This window comes from Quercus suber, unplaced genomic scaffold, assembly GCF_002906115.3.
Source record: "Quercus suber isolate HL8 unplaced genomic scaffold, Cork oak 2.0 scaffold_32, whole genome shotgun sequence".
Lineage (NCBI taxonomy): Eukaryota > Viridiplantae > Streptophyta > Magnoliopsida > Fagales > Fagaceae > Quercus > Quercus suber.
The window spans coordinates 647,632-663,705 of NW_027069497.1; the positions used below are offsets into that span (position 1 = coordinate 647,632).

At 34.0% G+C, this 16,074-nt stretch overlaps 2 protein-coding genes across 2 annotated transcripts; one reads left to right on the top strand and one right to left on the bottom strand.

Moving 5' to 3' along the window:
• The first annotated feature begins 3,178 nt into the window (after positions 1 to 3,178).
• On the top strand, positions 3,179 to 3,733 carry LOC136066355 (non-specific lipid-transfer protein 8-like). Its single transcript, XM_065770530.1, has 2 exons — positions 3,179 to 3,494; positions 3,678 to 3,733. The coding sequence occupies exons 1-2, from the start codon at positions 3,179 to 3,181 to the stop codon at positions 3,731 to 3,733; spliced, it is 372 nt and encodes a 123-aa protein (XP_065626602.1).
• A 2,644-nt stretch (positions 3,734 to 6,377) lies between these two features.
• LOC136066356 (uncharacterized mitochondrial protein AtMg00310-like) lies at positions 6,378 to 7,148 on the bottom strand. Its single transcript, XM_065770531.1, has one exon. It carries the CDS (start codon positions 7,146 to 7,148, stop codon positions 6,378 to 6,380), a length of 771 nt encoding a protein of 256 aa, XP_065626603.1.
• Positions 7,149 to 16,074: the final 8,926 nt, after the last annotated feature.

The following is a 16,074-nucleotide window of genomic DNA, read 5'->3' on the forward strand; positions in this document are numbered from 1 at the left end:
ATCTTGCTTGCCTGATATTCTCCTACCTCTATCGCGACAAGAGCGTCTTCAGCATTCACATACTTCTGAGCCTTTATCAACAGCTCCATCATCAACTCCAAAGGACCTTTTGCAAGTGCCACTACAAATTCTTTAGACTTTAGCCCGGCTTTCAATGTGGTCAATTATACCTTATCATCGGTTTCATCCACCTTTAGCATCTCTTTATTAAACCACTTCACATATAATCTTAGTGGCTCCCCTTCTCTTTGTTTGACCGTCAGCAAATGATCCGCTGGCCTCTTCTGGCACTGCCTTCCCACAAAGTGGCGCACAAACAAGCTACTTAGCTAGATGAAATGGTCTATGGAAGACTATACCAGCTTGCTAAACCATACTCATGCTAACCCCTTAAGGGTCGTCAGGAAGGATCGGCATACTATCTCGTCCAGAGTCTGTTGTAGGCTCAAGGTCATCTTGAAGGTGGTTATGTGATCTAGCAGGTCTTTCAACCCGTTCTATGACTTAAGTTGTTAGGATTGGTGCCCTTAAATCCTATTGTAAGATGCTATGTATAATATTAAGTGTGACATTGTGTTTGACATTATGTATGACTTAATATTATGTTTAATAAATTTGTTTTATTATTATCTGAAATAATGGTAACATGAATATTCAGACATTATCATATAGTCCATGAGATGCATAGTATGTGATTTATGTGAAGAGTCACAGAAGATATAAATCACAAGTTCTTTGTAAACTCAGAATTATAGTTCGTAGTCGGTGATGAAATTGGGCATTTCATCTGCGAAGACTATAACATATCAACTACGATGATTTGTCTTGATCATGGAAGTGGAGACTTCTAGTTGATGTGTTAATATGTTTTAAGAGTTAAGACATATTGAACTGGACCGCTGTGAGATTTATTATTCTCCTAAAGACTGTCAAATGAATAATAAATCTCACGACTTGTATTTGCATGAACTCTTAATCCTGAGAGAATAATGAACCTGATCATGAGGTGTAGGTTGCTTTGATATATCAGGAGTGAGATCTACAGTTATGGTCAAAACCTCAGTATGTTGGGCAGCCACATTTAGTGTTGATGGAACATGTATTCTCAAGATGGAATTCATAGTCTCTTAACGGAGATATAAAATATTCCCTTGAGATAAGTTTAATGGGTTTGTTATTCAAAGAGTTAGGCCTAACCACTTTAGTAAGACTAAAGTATATATTTATGGAATTGGATTTCATAAATATATAATGAATAACATTAAAGGATTAAACCGGGTACTCAAGGATTAAGATGTAGTAATTTACAAAGTGGCAGTCTACATTAATGACTTTGTATTACTACGAATATTTTATGAAGGGGTTGCATGTATAATAAAGTCTTGGGATATAATTTATAGATAAGACCTAGAGTGCAACTATTTTTATATAGTGGTATTAAAAATAGTTAATGGTAACTTTGGACTTGTCAAGAGTTGACAGAAAAGCCCAAGGCCCATTGGAGCTAGTGTCTTATTGGTCCCTTTTGGTCCCACTCCAAGCCACACACTTAAGCCCAATTGGTAAGGCCCAAAAGGCCGGCCCAATTAGATAAATTGGTTAGATACAAAGGGAAAAACGTACAGAAATATATAAGTGAGAAAAACATCATGAAAATGGTGTGCATGTGAGTTTTTGTCACTCACAAGTCATCCCTTTGTTACCAATCGAGAGACCACACATCTTGGGCGTTAGTGGAATTGGAGTGAAGATTAAAAGTAGTCCCAAGTGCTTCAATCTTTGTTTTGAAATTCACCGCTTCAAGGTACGATCTCTTGTTTCTCTAATTCTGAAATTTACTTTGTACGTGTTATCAATATCGAATGAAGTAGATCCGTTTAAAACTTATTTTCCGCTGCATTTATCTTTATATCCATCAATCATGTCGAAATAACAATCCAACTTCCTCCAGGATTGCAGTATAAAAAGTGCTTATAAAAGTAAACACATATGTGCATGTATCAACAACCCGCAAATGTGTAATAATAGAGGAAAAACATATAAATCTCAAATTAATATAAATAAAAAATTATGATGCTAACTAAAAAAAAAAAAGATCCTCATTTATATTTTTGTACTAAATCAACACATCTACAATATATAATAACCTCTAAGCATGAGCTCACGTATGTACTTTGAGACTCTTCTAAATATTTTTTTTTCCTAAACGTTAATAATTTTCATTCATCATAATTTGGAATTTCTACATTTTCTTATCACAAAATTACCTAAGGGTGTGCTGAAATTTATGCAATTATGTGTGAACATAATTTTTCGTATAAATCTCATCACACACCTAGGTAATTTTATGATAAGAAAGTGAAACAACTCCAAATTATACGATGACTGAAAACCTTTAGAAGAAGAAGAAAAAACATAGTGCGTGCTCAAAGGCTGGTTACTATTAACTTGGTTTTTATTAATTGAAACTATATATGAACTACTTATTCTCTTAACTCAGTTTGGATATTACAACACTTAAAATGCCCTCCCAACATACAATCCCATTAGCAAGGAATAGACGATTAGTTCGTAGTTCACTTTATTTTGGTGTGTGAACAGTATTTTGTTATGAGAGGATGAGAGAGTACAACTTTGTAATTGCCAATATAGCTTAAGCTGCTGAACAAAGGCTAACCAGCCAGTTAATATATTGCAGCAGTAGTTGCCCAGTTATGCGCTTGCTTTACTCCACCAGTTAATATATTCAATAATAACGTGCAAGGTTGAGATATCAATTCATGGGACCAACAGCACATGTTTTGAGGAAAATAATCCTATCATCCAAATCTATTAGCTAGATAGCCAGCTATACAGCTGTATTTACTTTGTATGGCACTCTATGTTTAGTCTCTGATTTGGTTCCTACTTCATTTGTCAATCCTACCTAACTTTGGCCTCTGAACCTAATGAAAGAAGAAATAAAGGGAAATCAAAATGACTTATTTATTCCCTCTATTTCTTGCACTCAATAATGTCTCAATAATAATCAAAGTGACAATTAATTTCTTTCCTTTTGATTTTCACACCTTTCTTGCAATCTTGAGCTTCTTCTGAATTTCTTATAAAGGTGAAATTGTTAAAACATCAAACATCAAGAGCAAGCTCTATAGTTTCTCTCTCCTAAATCTCTCTAACTATGAAACACCCCAAAGTTGCAACTAATCAACCCACGGCCGCAGTTGTGCTGCTTCTGATGTTATTACTAGCCCCAGGTTCAGAGGCCACAATTGCATGTAGCGACGTAGTTAAGTATCTGAGACCATGTGTGAGCTACCTAGAGAAGGGCACTGGGAAGCCACCAGCTGCATGTTGTTCTGGAGTCTCAGGTCTTGCATCTGCGGCGTCAACTTCTGCTGATAAGAAGGCTGCTTGTGAGTGCATTAAGACAGCAGCCCAAAAGATAAATCCAAATGCCCAAGCAGCCCAGACTCTTCCTAGCGACTGTGGAATCAGTTTGCCATTCACTGTTTCACCAAACGTCGATTGTTCCAAGTGCTTACTCCCACCTCTTTCATCTTAATTAAATAATACCTTCTTTCTTTCTTTGGTGTTTTCGTTCCTTTTTCATCAGTACAAACTTCCTGTTTAATTTCGTACTGACTAATTCCATTCTTTTGTTTCTTTGTCATTTGCAGGATTGGTTGAAATTCGAGGGAATTATAAACTGCTTCCAACTCCCACTAGAGAATAAGCTATTTCATCAGTTGTAAATTAAACGTCTTTCTTTCTTTCTTGTTTATGATGTTGGAAAGTGGGTGTTTCTTTCTAAAAATAAAAGCAATTACTCCATCTCTTACTGTTAGAGTGGATCTTGATCCTAGCATTGTGTACGTACAACACATATGTATATCATTAATCATAATAAAAGTCAAATTTTAGTATGATAATTGGAGAAATTTCTTATAGGGTCACTCTATAATATTCGGGTACCGTACCATGCATACTCACATATTTCTAACCCCACCATCTCTGTTAAGAACTGGTTATGTATTTACTGTTTTTGTAAACAACTTATGGAAATTTCTGACCATATTAATGGATTTGATACAAAGAGTTATTTCAACTATAGTTAATGATCCATTCACACCAATGTACAGAAATTTAACTTGATACTGTGTTTTACCTACTTCGTTTTGCATGCTAAAATCTCATATTTTTCACAAAATTACAAAAAAATTACCATTTTAATCATGAAGTCTGAAGAATATTTAAAATTGTTGGAATTTATCCTGATCAGACCTCAAATTATCCACGTTTATCACGTTTAACTTCTAAATGACCAAAATGCCTATGTTGACCAATCTTTGTCTTTGTTCACTAGCAATCACACTAAGTCAAAATTTCACTCAAATACTAACATTTTTATGTCAAAATTAATATTTTCAAGCATTTTTCAAAAAGTGTGACCATAATCAACCCATATTTGACCAAAAACGATCTAACCATATGATTGGGTAATTTATAGTCCATGATGCAAATAATTTAATTCTCTTCAATTTTATAGTTCACGAGCCTAAATGGGATTTAAAATGAACAAGATATCATTGTAAACACGAAATCTTATGTTTGGGAATCAAACAATTGAAATAGTTTTATAAATTAATTTTGTATTGATAAATTTGTAGGTACAATCCTCTGATTTGATTTACTTGGAAAAGTTTTTAATTCAAGTATTGTGTTGATTCAAACACAAACTATCTTTACTTTCATTGGAAAATGGGTTGAAAGATCTTTGGAAGGTAATTTTAATGAATCTATGATTATGAGCTTGTTAGATATTCTTTACTCTTCATGTGTGTAAATACCTCATTTTGTACCATTTACAACTTAAGCCCCCGTTCCCTAATGACGATATCACTAGAAGGGTCCATGACTAGTCTAGAGCCTAACTATAGAAAATCTTTAACTTTGAGGATGTTTTCTTAAAAGAAAAACCTATAGAAACCCTACGCATGCATCGATCATGCATGTGCAGATGCACATATAGTGTTATAGAATGCCCTGTAAGAAAAGTTTTAATGATAAAAAGGATGCAAAGCTCATTTTATATCGGTTAGAAAGAAACCTTCACCCTCTTTGATCACTATAAAATGGCCCCATGACCCTTTCCCAACACACACTAAATTCACTAAAAAGTAGTAATCAAAGAGAGTTTTTATTCTAAAATATCCTCTAGTTAAAGTTTTCTTGGTTGGGACCAATTTCGGTCTAAACCCTATAGTAAAAGCTTACTAACCTTCTGGTTTTTGTCTTGATAGATTGACTAAAGGGAACCGTTAAAATCAAAGCTCAAAGAGCTCTTTGTTTGAGGTATATCTCTTACCTTTTCTTTTCCTTTCTTTTATGTTCTTACTACTTTAATGTCTTGTTTTGTAGCTTAGGTTTATTGCTTTATTAGTCAAAAGCATGCTAGATTAGAAAAGGTTTGGTTCAGATGTAGTTCTTGCGTGCTACCTGCTGGCAAGGGATGTGCATGGATTTCCATGACCATGCATATGCATGCTTCTACATGCATTCACATGGTCCTCCTAGAAAACCTAGAAAGGCAAGATGTAGGCAACATAAATTGAGACCTTTAGTTGTGACCAATTATTTGCAATTTGTTCTATGGTGAAATGATCAATCACCTTTTGTAATCACCTTTTGTAAATGCTACAATTGATTCATCAAATCCTTACACATTTTCTCTGCTACTCTATGAGCCAAGTTAGGATCTTTCCCTATATGACTTTGAAAATAACAATTTTTACCCCAACTTTTTTCCAATTTCTAAATCCACCAATTATATTTTTCCCACAACCCCATTTGGCTTATGAAAGATAAAGCAGGGTAGACAATAAGCTGCATCTTCTATTGTAGAATATTCAAGCCATGTTGATTGGTATTCAAAGCAGGAAGCTTGAAAGCTACAATTGTGTTCTCTGTTTTTTTTTGTGTGTATCTTGACAAGGTTGGTGTAGACAATTTTTAATGTCAGCCCGTCGAATGTCATCATGTCGATTAACATGATATTCCCATATTTGTTTATGTGTTCCGGGATCATAATCCAAAGAATCAAAATCAACTTTTTGAAATTTTGTTTAAGGGATATGGTAATTTTCTGGAATTGGGATATCAACATTTTCTGGAATTGGAACATCGATATTTTCTAGAATTTGGTAATGAACATTTTATAGAATTGGAACATCAACGTTTTTTGGAATTGGAATAGCAACATTAGTTGTTGGCTATACTATATTAACTAATTTGAATCTTTTCTTTTGAAAAAATCAAACATTTTAGTTGATTTTCTTATGATCTACAAATAAAATAAGAATTATATATATATATATATATTATCTCACAAATGGACTAATTGTTGTTACTAAGTAAAGACAAATACTACAATCTNGCCCTGGACTTGAGGGACCAGGTTGGTTGTTGATTTCTGATTTTTCCAGAAGCCTGTAAGCTGATTTCGTGGAGTACACGCCATTTTTAGTCTCCTTCCAAATTCTGGAATCCACCGGCCTACGAAAGCTTAAAGGAATGTTAAGAATTTGCTGAGCCTCAAAAGGAAGAAATTCACTCCGGACCCGATCTTCATCCCAGCTGTTTTCATTTGCGGATATCAAGGCGCACACCTTAGTGTTAAGGGGGAAATGTTTTTGGGGAGAGAGGACATTGTTGTTGTGTAAACCTGGCAGCCAACTATCACCACGAATTAGGACACTACGGCCATCACCAATTCGCCATGATGTCCCCAAAGTGATGACATGACGAGCCTTAAGGATGCTCTGCCATGCATAAGAGCCCTTGGGATTGACCCCATCATCCATGATTGAGCAGGATGGGAAAAATCTAGCTTTGAACACTTTGTAAAACAGGGAGTCCCGGTTGTGAAGAAGCCTCCAAACCTGCTTACCAAGGAGAGCAAGGTTGAAATTTTCGATATCACGGAACCCCAAGCCACCTTGGCATTTCGGGAGGCAAAGTTTATTCCAAGCCAGCCAGTGTGTTTTGCGTTGATCGCCACGATAGCCCCACCAGAACTTGCGAATGAGAGACTCAATGTCTTTGCACAAGCCTTGAGGTAACTTGAAGCAATTCATAGTGAAGGTTGGCATAGTTTGCAAGATAGATTTGATCAAGACTTCCCTGCCTGCTTGAGAGAGCAACTTCTCTTTCCAGCCTTGAACTTTCTGCCAAATCCGCTCACGGATGTAACTAAAACTTTGCTTCTTCCCTCTACCACAAAGGACGGAACACCGAGGTATTTCTCAATCTGGTGAGAAACTGACACTCCTATTCTGCTTTTAATAAATTTTGGACTTGCTGGCTCGTGTTGGAGCTGAAAAATAGTTGGGTTTTCTCGCGATTGATTCGCTGCCCCGATGCCCTTTCATACTTCGCTAGCAATTCTAGGATAGTGTTGCATTCATGGCTGTTTGCTTTACAGAACAACAAACTGTCGTCCGCAAAAAATAAGTGAGTCACTTTAGGGCCCGCACGGCACAGGGAGACGCCTGAAATGGAGCCATTATCCGCCGCTTGTTGGATAATGGAATGTAAGCCTTCTGCGCACAAAAGAAACAGGTAAGGTGACAACGGGTCCCCCTGTCGGAGACCCCGTTGGGGATGGATAGAGTCGTGGGGAGCCCTATTCAATAAAACAGAGAAGGAAACAGTACTGATACAGGAATTAATCAGATTAATCCATTTTCTATCAAATCCTAACTTCTCCATCATTTTTTCCAGAAAAATCCACTCCACCCGGTCATAGGCCTTACTCATGTCGAGTTTTAAGGCCATAAAGCTTTTTACCTAGCCTTTGTTTTTTAGGTGGTGAAGGGTTTCAAAGGCAACCAAAATGTTGTCTGTGATAAGGCGGTTGGAAAGGAAAGCACCTTGGGATTCAGACACTAATTTTGGTAGGCATTTCTTGAGGCGATTAGCTATGGTTTTGGAGATGAGCTTATAAGTGACATTACAAAGGCTTATGGGCCGGAAGTCTTTGGCTGTTTCTGGAGATTTAGTTTTTGATTGTGCTTTTTTCACTTGAAATTTTCATACATTCACAAAAATCTAAAAGAGAAAGAATCTATTTGGTTAGGTACTCTTGTGGTGAGTCTAGAATTAGTCTGTGTAAATTCTAGTATGATTTTTCCATTTAAAAAAAAAAAATGACGTTAGAGATCTATCTTGCTACGTAATAAGAATGTGACAATTTGGAGAGTGAAAAAAAAAAGTATTACCATAAACCTACTTAACAAATAGCAACTTGGCATTTCATTTTAATCATTTGATTATGACACCTTAAAACAGGCTAATAAGTTAGAGAATTAACATTAGGCATGACTCATGAGGATTTATTATTGCCTGAAGATGGTTATTTTTTGTATTTGTCTTAGTTTCTTTGCATCTGACACTAATATCTGAATCTGAATCTAAATCATCAATTTGATTATTGATTGGTATGTTTTATTTTCGTTTCATCTAACCCTAATATTTAAGAATTCATAAGTATAAACTTTCACTTAAGTTTATTTAAGTTCTTATAATAATAAAAATAATAGCATATAAGTGTTTTGTTTTTGTTTTGTTTTTTTTCTTCGTTGGGGGAGTAAAGAAGTGTTTACCCCCCCCCCCTTTTTTTTAGAGAAAAAATGTTTACCTAAACTAAGAAAAAAAAATTGATCTTGTGAATGTTAATGTATGTACAAATTTTTTATTTTTATTTTTATACAAGATAAAAGTTTTATTTTTGTATAATTTAAGTATACATGTGTGTGAGCCTTCCTCTTAGAGACTTGAACTCCAGCTCTTACACCTCATACCTCACAAGTACTTATACTTGTAAAATGACCATCGCATTAAAGATGTGCAGTGATAATATATGTCCTACTTTTTATTTATTTTTTCTTTTTTTGACTGCCTTATCCTCCTTAGAAGACAATAATTAAGGAAAGAGACAATTGAGCATGCTCATGTAACTTTGATAGCGTCGGACTGCGTTGGATGGCCCAAAGCACTTTTGTAGATTTTGTGCTCAGAATATCTGGGCTTCCTAATGAAATTATTGGATTCAATAGCCCATATAGTAAATGCGAGGCTTTGAATGGCCTTCCTTCATCGGTTGCTTTAACGTCATTGGCTTTGTAGGCATAAAGCGATATGATGCCGCCCATTAATGTCACTAGGCTTGGGCTTAACTCAATAAAGTCCATGCAACAAATACTTATAAGTTGACAAGTTGTAACCATAGAATTTGTTATCAAAATTTTACCCAGTCTTGGAATTTGAGATATTTTAAAATTTTGTACAGGCTGCACTAGGGACTCACATGTAGCATCATCTTTTTTTGTGCTAAATAGGTAACACGTTAACGTCATCTTTCGACATGACACATAGTCAATTCAATAGTCATACTAATATTAAATGCGTTAGTGTGTTATTGTAAGTTCAAAATCTCCAAGTGGAATCGGCCTGCTGCAGGTTGGTACAAATTAAACTCAGATGGTTCCTCATGAGGCAACCCTGGGCGTGCTGGGGGAGGCAGTATAATTAGGAATGCAGATGGAGAATGGGTGACTGGATATGCTAGAGCAATAAGGAACACTACTAGCGTGGCAGCTGAACTGTGGGCATTAAGAGATGGTATCAATTTATGCCTGTTCTTGAACCTAACTGCAGTAGAGATTGAGGAGGATGCCAAATTGGTTGATCTCCTGAAGAAGGATGGGGATAATCCTAACAGGAATGATGTAATTGTTGCCGATTGTAGGGAAGGCCTTAAGAAATTTCCGCTAGTTAAAATCCAGCACTATTTCAGAAAGGCAAACAAATGTGCTGATGCACTTGCTAGAAGAGGGGCACTCGTTTCTCAAGATTTTACAATTTTCTCCCATCACCCAGTGAGCGTTGCTTTGTTAATAAGTTTGGATTCCACTGGAATGTTGTATAATCATTCCACTTCTTGAATGCTAGCCGTTTGGTTTCTTTCAATGAATTTCCCTTTTACCCAAAAAAAAAAAAAAAGTTTGTTTTTCAATAAATATAATGTCATGTTTACTTTCAAAATATCCTTGTGATTGAATGTGACAGGTGAACATCTTTTTACTATTGGAAGTAAAAAAAATTGCAAAAATATTAATCACAATCAATATAAATATTATATGTACAACAATATAATAATAATGTAATAGTCATACAAATCACAGATGTAATATACATTTATTACTCAATTTATAGCTAATAACGAAAATAATCACATTTATATATACAGATATTAACAATTAACTTAAGAAATTAATTTTAAAATGTTTTAAGATGTAATTTGATTACTCAAAATACATCAATATAAAATGTAAAATTGTTAAAAATATAACAAAATACTTGAAAAGTTGTATGCAGTGACACATTGTCTTGATTTCTTTTATAAATTATGTAGAATTCGATTTTATTTTTCAATTATATAGGTTTGTAGTAAAAGCCCAAAGTTTGAAACTTTTGCACGGATAAATACTCATACATACATATAAAATATATACTCAAAATAATGGTAAAATAATAAAACACCTTACTTGGTGGCCTGAGCTAGCACAAAATCCACAATCCTGCTGTAAGCAAGTGACGCAACTCCAACTAACACTCCAAGAAGTGAGAACTATTAGCTGCACAAACTATGTCAGCATCAAATATTCTTGATTCATCTTGAGTTAACGGCACTGACTATGCAGAGTCATATGATATGGACGACATAAAATAGAAAGTACAACTTGGACCAAAGAAAATATAAAGATCCTCCTACTTCCATATTTTTCAATAGAAAGGAGGGTTGCAAAAGAGCCTAGGAATTTCACAAAAGCGGAGATGCCTGGAGAATTTGAAATTGATGTCTCAAGAAGACCTTGATTTCAAATAACTTTCGTTCCAATATCAATGTGATCTTCAATAGTTGTTCTCCAATAAGAAAGTTTTCCTTGAAGACCTGACTGAGTTCATCACTTGAAATATTTGTGTCCATTTCTAAAATGAGTAGTTGAGCAAGCCGCTCCTCCTGTTTGGCAATTAGTGACATGTTTATGTTTAAACATAAACATATTATCAATTCCAAATTAAATTTTCTCAACTCTATTAATTGTATTTTTATCTATAATATGAGAATGCTAAAAGTTTAAGAATCAAAGTTAGTATGAAAATAATTTTTACCTTAAAAAAATATTGTTACTTATATGTTCGTTGACATTTATGTAATACATGATATGTGAAAAATTTTACTCTATCTTATTTAAAAACACATATTCTGAGTAATTTCGTTTAAATTAAAAAAAAAAAAAATAACAATGTCACAACCAACTACACATATAACAGTTAATATTTCATTAGCTTATATAGTGTTTGAATTTTGAAACACTAACACCATAACGTTGGTTTTTTTCCCTATCTTCAAATTTACATATAGGAATTAATTAGAAATGTTTTTCCTCTTATTAGAATATTTCAGTTTTTACATTTTGGACTTCAAAAAAAAAAAAAAAAAATGTTATAGATCAAATTTTGGAGGTTTCCACATTTTATCTTTTACGTGTATATTTTAGTATTAAAAATATGCACATGAAATATATATATATATATATATTTTTTTTTTTAATTTTTCCTTTTGTTACAAGTTTTTGTTTAACTTTTGCATGGATAAATACTCATAAATACATAACATACATATAAAAACATACGTAAAATAAAGGTAAAATAATAAAACACCTTAACTGGCTGGCTGAGTTAGCACAAAACTCATATTTCTACTATAAACAAATGATGCACTTTTATCTGATATTTTAAGAACTATTTGTTGCACAAACTATTTCTGCATCAAAGATGCTCGATCCGTCTTGAATTAATGGCATTGACTAAGCAGAGTGATATGATATGGATGAAAGTAAATAGAAAATAAGTGTAGGTAGGACCAAAGAAGATATCAAGATCCTCTTCCTTCCATAGTTTTCCACAGAAAAAAGGGTTCCAAAGGAGCCTAGGAATTGCACAAAAGAAGAGATGCTTGGGGAATCAAAAATCGATTTCTCAAGAAGACCTTGATTTGAAACAACTTTGGCTCCAGTATCAATGTGCTCTTCAATAGTTGTTCTCCAATAAGAAAATTTTCCTCAAAGACTGAGTTCGTCACTTGTAATATTTGCGTCCATTTCTAAAATGGGTAGTTGAGCAAGTCACTCCTCTTGGTTGGCATTTCTAAAATGGGCAGTTTATGTTTGAACATAATAATATCATTAAGTCCGAATTATTTTTTCTCAATTCTACTAATTACATTTTTATCTATAATATGAGAAAGCTAGAAGTTTAAGAATCAAAATTAGTATGAAAATAACATTTACCTTTAAAAATACTATTACTTATATGTTTGTTGACATGTATAGTGTATCTAAGTCTAAATTTGATAAAAACTGTGTCTAGACATTCATCCACCTATTTCCAACATTTTCTCTCTCATTTTTAACCGTTTATCTCTTTATTAATTTATCAAAATTACAATTACACTTCCTCCAACATTTCTTTATTTTCCTTTTGTCTTAACTCTTTTTCTCCCATTTTATTTACTATAAATTTTACTATTTTTTCTTCTATTTAATCCAAATTTTGCTCACACAAAAAAGTGAAGACTCTCTCTCTCTCTTCTGAAGACTCTCTCTCTCTCTCTCTCTCTCTCTCTCTCTCATATATATATATATATATATTTCCTTTCATTTGGTGAGTTTTTAATTCTTGATTGCATTTTTATTTTAGGTTGATAAATTTTAGTGTTGAACAATATTTTAGGTTGATGCGATTTGGTAGTATTTTAATTTGTTATAATTTTTTCTTTTCTATTATCCTATAACATTATATAGTATATAATGCTCTTCTATTGCGTAGGTAGCACGACTTGGATAATTTACTGTTTAAAACTTTACATTTTATTTTTATTACTCTTTTACTCAACTTCTTTTATATAAATTTATTATTTTCTCACACTCTCCCAAAAAATGTTATTATTCCCTCTCTCTCTCTCTCTCTCTCTCTCTCTCTCCTGATTATTTATTCTTTCGTACAACTCTATTTTAAATTGATGAATTTTTGCATTTTTTATATCTCTACTTTGGGTTAGAAATGACAACAGGTCAAGTTTAGGTTCGGATTAGATTTCTTTATGCCCGAACTTGCCCTGTAGGCCTGTCCCTTTTACCTGAACCCAGCCAGGGTAATAAACAGGTTTTTTTAAACCCTAAACCCGCCCTGTCTGGCCCCTGTGGGTCCTGCAAGCCCTATCTAGCCATGCTAGTTTTTGGCTAGCCCAATCCGTGGCCCGCGCAATCAATATATATATATATATATATGTTTGCCTGAATTTTAAGCCCTATACTGTGGCCCAAATGCCAAACCCACTTCCCATACTAACAATTCAGATCACAAGTTTTAGTCAATTTTTATTCTCTATCACTTTCCTACATTTTCTCATGATCCAAAACTAAAATTGTAAATACAAAAAATAAAAATAAAAATAAAAATGGAAGTAACTGGTGATTGGTGGCACTTATGATTTAGTTCCGTAACCCCAAATTGTTGTCAACAAAATTCATGTCAAATATAAACCCACAAGAAACCATTAGTGTGCAAGTCATAGGTCTCCCAAACATGAAAGCACATAAACCAATCTTTCTGTAATTTTAGATCTGACGTTCTCGGAGCCACAATCCCACATCGACCACTTCAACCGTCTTCCCGACCTAGGAAAATCCAAAAATTACACATAAAAACCCAGTTCTCTTTCATTGTCAATAACACATAAAAACCCAAAAATTACTCATATTACATTCTAAAATCACAACAAAGAAACCCATATAATCCCACCGACATTTAACTTAAGAAACCCAAACCAAAGAGGTACAAAACAAAGAAATGAGGGAAAGAGAAAAGTAGTGGGCGAGAATATGAGATTAATGCAAGATCTGCTGAGTTGATTTTGAAATGAAAGAGCCTGAGGCCGAGAGAGTGGACCGGTTAGTGAGAACTTGCCAGCAGCGTCAAGTTGGGATGGCTTGACAGAGGTGGAGGCCGAAGGGACGGCTTGAGAATGAAAGTGGGTGAGGGTGAGGGGCGGCTGAGGGAATGAGAGTTAGATTGAGAGTGACAGTTAGGGTTGGGGTTGGGTAAAATGGTGTGTGTGTATATGGTTTTTTTTTTTTTTTGTAATTTTAGCTAAACTAAGCTATTTAGGTTCGGACTTGGGGCAAGTATTACTAAAACTCACCCCCAACCTGAACCCACTTTGAGTTTTATTTTTAAAACCCAAGTATGACCCTACTGTTTCACGGGTCGGGTAACAATGGGTCAAGGTTTTATTGCTATCCCTACTTTGGGTTGATACATTTTAGTTGTGTGTCTTTAAAGTTTCCCATCACGTGTATCCTCTCTCCCTCTTATAATTTTGGTTTGAGTAAATTCTTAGATATTTTGGAAGTGATAAATTGAGTTTATGTCAAAATATAATCTACATGGTTATGTATTTAAATGTGTCTATCAATTATTTGAGTAATATCCATGTAGATTGTATTTATCAATTATTTGAGTAATATAAATTGTAATTTTTTTATGAGGTTTGATTATCATGATAATCTCTTTAAGTGAATGAAAAATTTGAATCATTAATTTGAAACTTAAAAAGTTTATTTGTAAAAAATATATATATATATATATATATGTGGGGCCTGTTACCTAAAAAAGGTATAGTAGCCCTCAGAATTGGGCTCAGGGCCCAAAGGCCCGATCCGAGAACACGCAGTTGTCCGAGGACAGCCTAAAGAAGTTTTATTCACGTCAAATAGGTGATATGAAAGGTATAAACAGGTGTTATATACAGTGGTATAGCACACGTCCGAGGACGCCAAAGTCCGAGGTGAAGGTAACCTTCGTACTGACTGAAAGATTCTGCCAGGTTGTAGCTGAATTGGAAGTTGGATATAGCTTAAAGAGGCGTCGGAGAAGGTAGAAAATATCTTCTAAAGTCTATCACCTCCTCATTAAATGCTGTCCACCTAACACTCTGGCCGCATTAATGTGGAGGTGATACCTGAATAGTAACTAAGCAGCTTTATGACCACTAAGCTGAAAATTCCGGTAGGGACTAGATGGGACAGAAAGGAGCCCCCAGGATAAGAACTACACGTGTACAAAGGAGACAAGAAAAGAAACGAAGTATATAATGTAGAAACGAAGAAAACAGGAAGGGACTTCTGACCAGAGAAGAAAAAGGAAAAAGAGAGAGAGAAGAACAGACCAATTGAAAGAGGGCCGAGGAGAGTTTTTCCTCATAGAGCGAATCAATAGTATCCCTTATTACTTGATGAGTAGAACCCTTCCTGAAAAACAGTACTAGTTCTTGAGCCCATACTCTATAAATTTATTGTTTGGGCTTATTGGGCTAAAAACCCAACACTCAATTCAAATTGGGTCCCTACAATATATATATATATATATAACACAATAATACAATATATATTTATAGAGACAAAGAGTTGAAAAATGCTTGGAAAGGGTGGACAATTAACAAGAGCCTTAGGTGCTAAAAATAAGAAACAGATGATATTTTAATTATTAAATAATGGAGATTTTAATTCACCTTAAATAAATAAATGTTAAAAAACAATTATAGGGAAAATTCAAAAGAAAAAGGATAATGACATGGTTGGTGATGTGACTCAATTGGAACTTAATAACAATAAATGCTACAATTAAGTAATAAAAATGTTGAGAAAATAAAAATTAATTAGAAAATACAAACTAATTAGCTTAAGGAGAAAAGTATAATTTAAAATAAGAAGATTACATAATTATACAAAAAAATCATATAATGTTAACAATTGTTAAAATATTATGCGAATATTGATGACAAAGGTTGACAATTGTTAACAAATTAGTCAATCATATAGTCTTATTATTTTAAAATATTTTACATCAGAAAATATTATAGGAACAATATGAACTGATGAATACAATCAA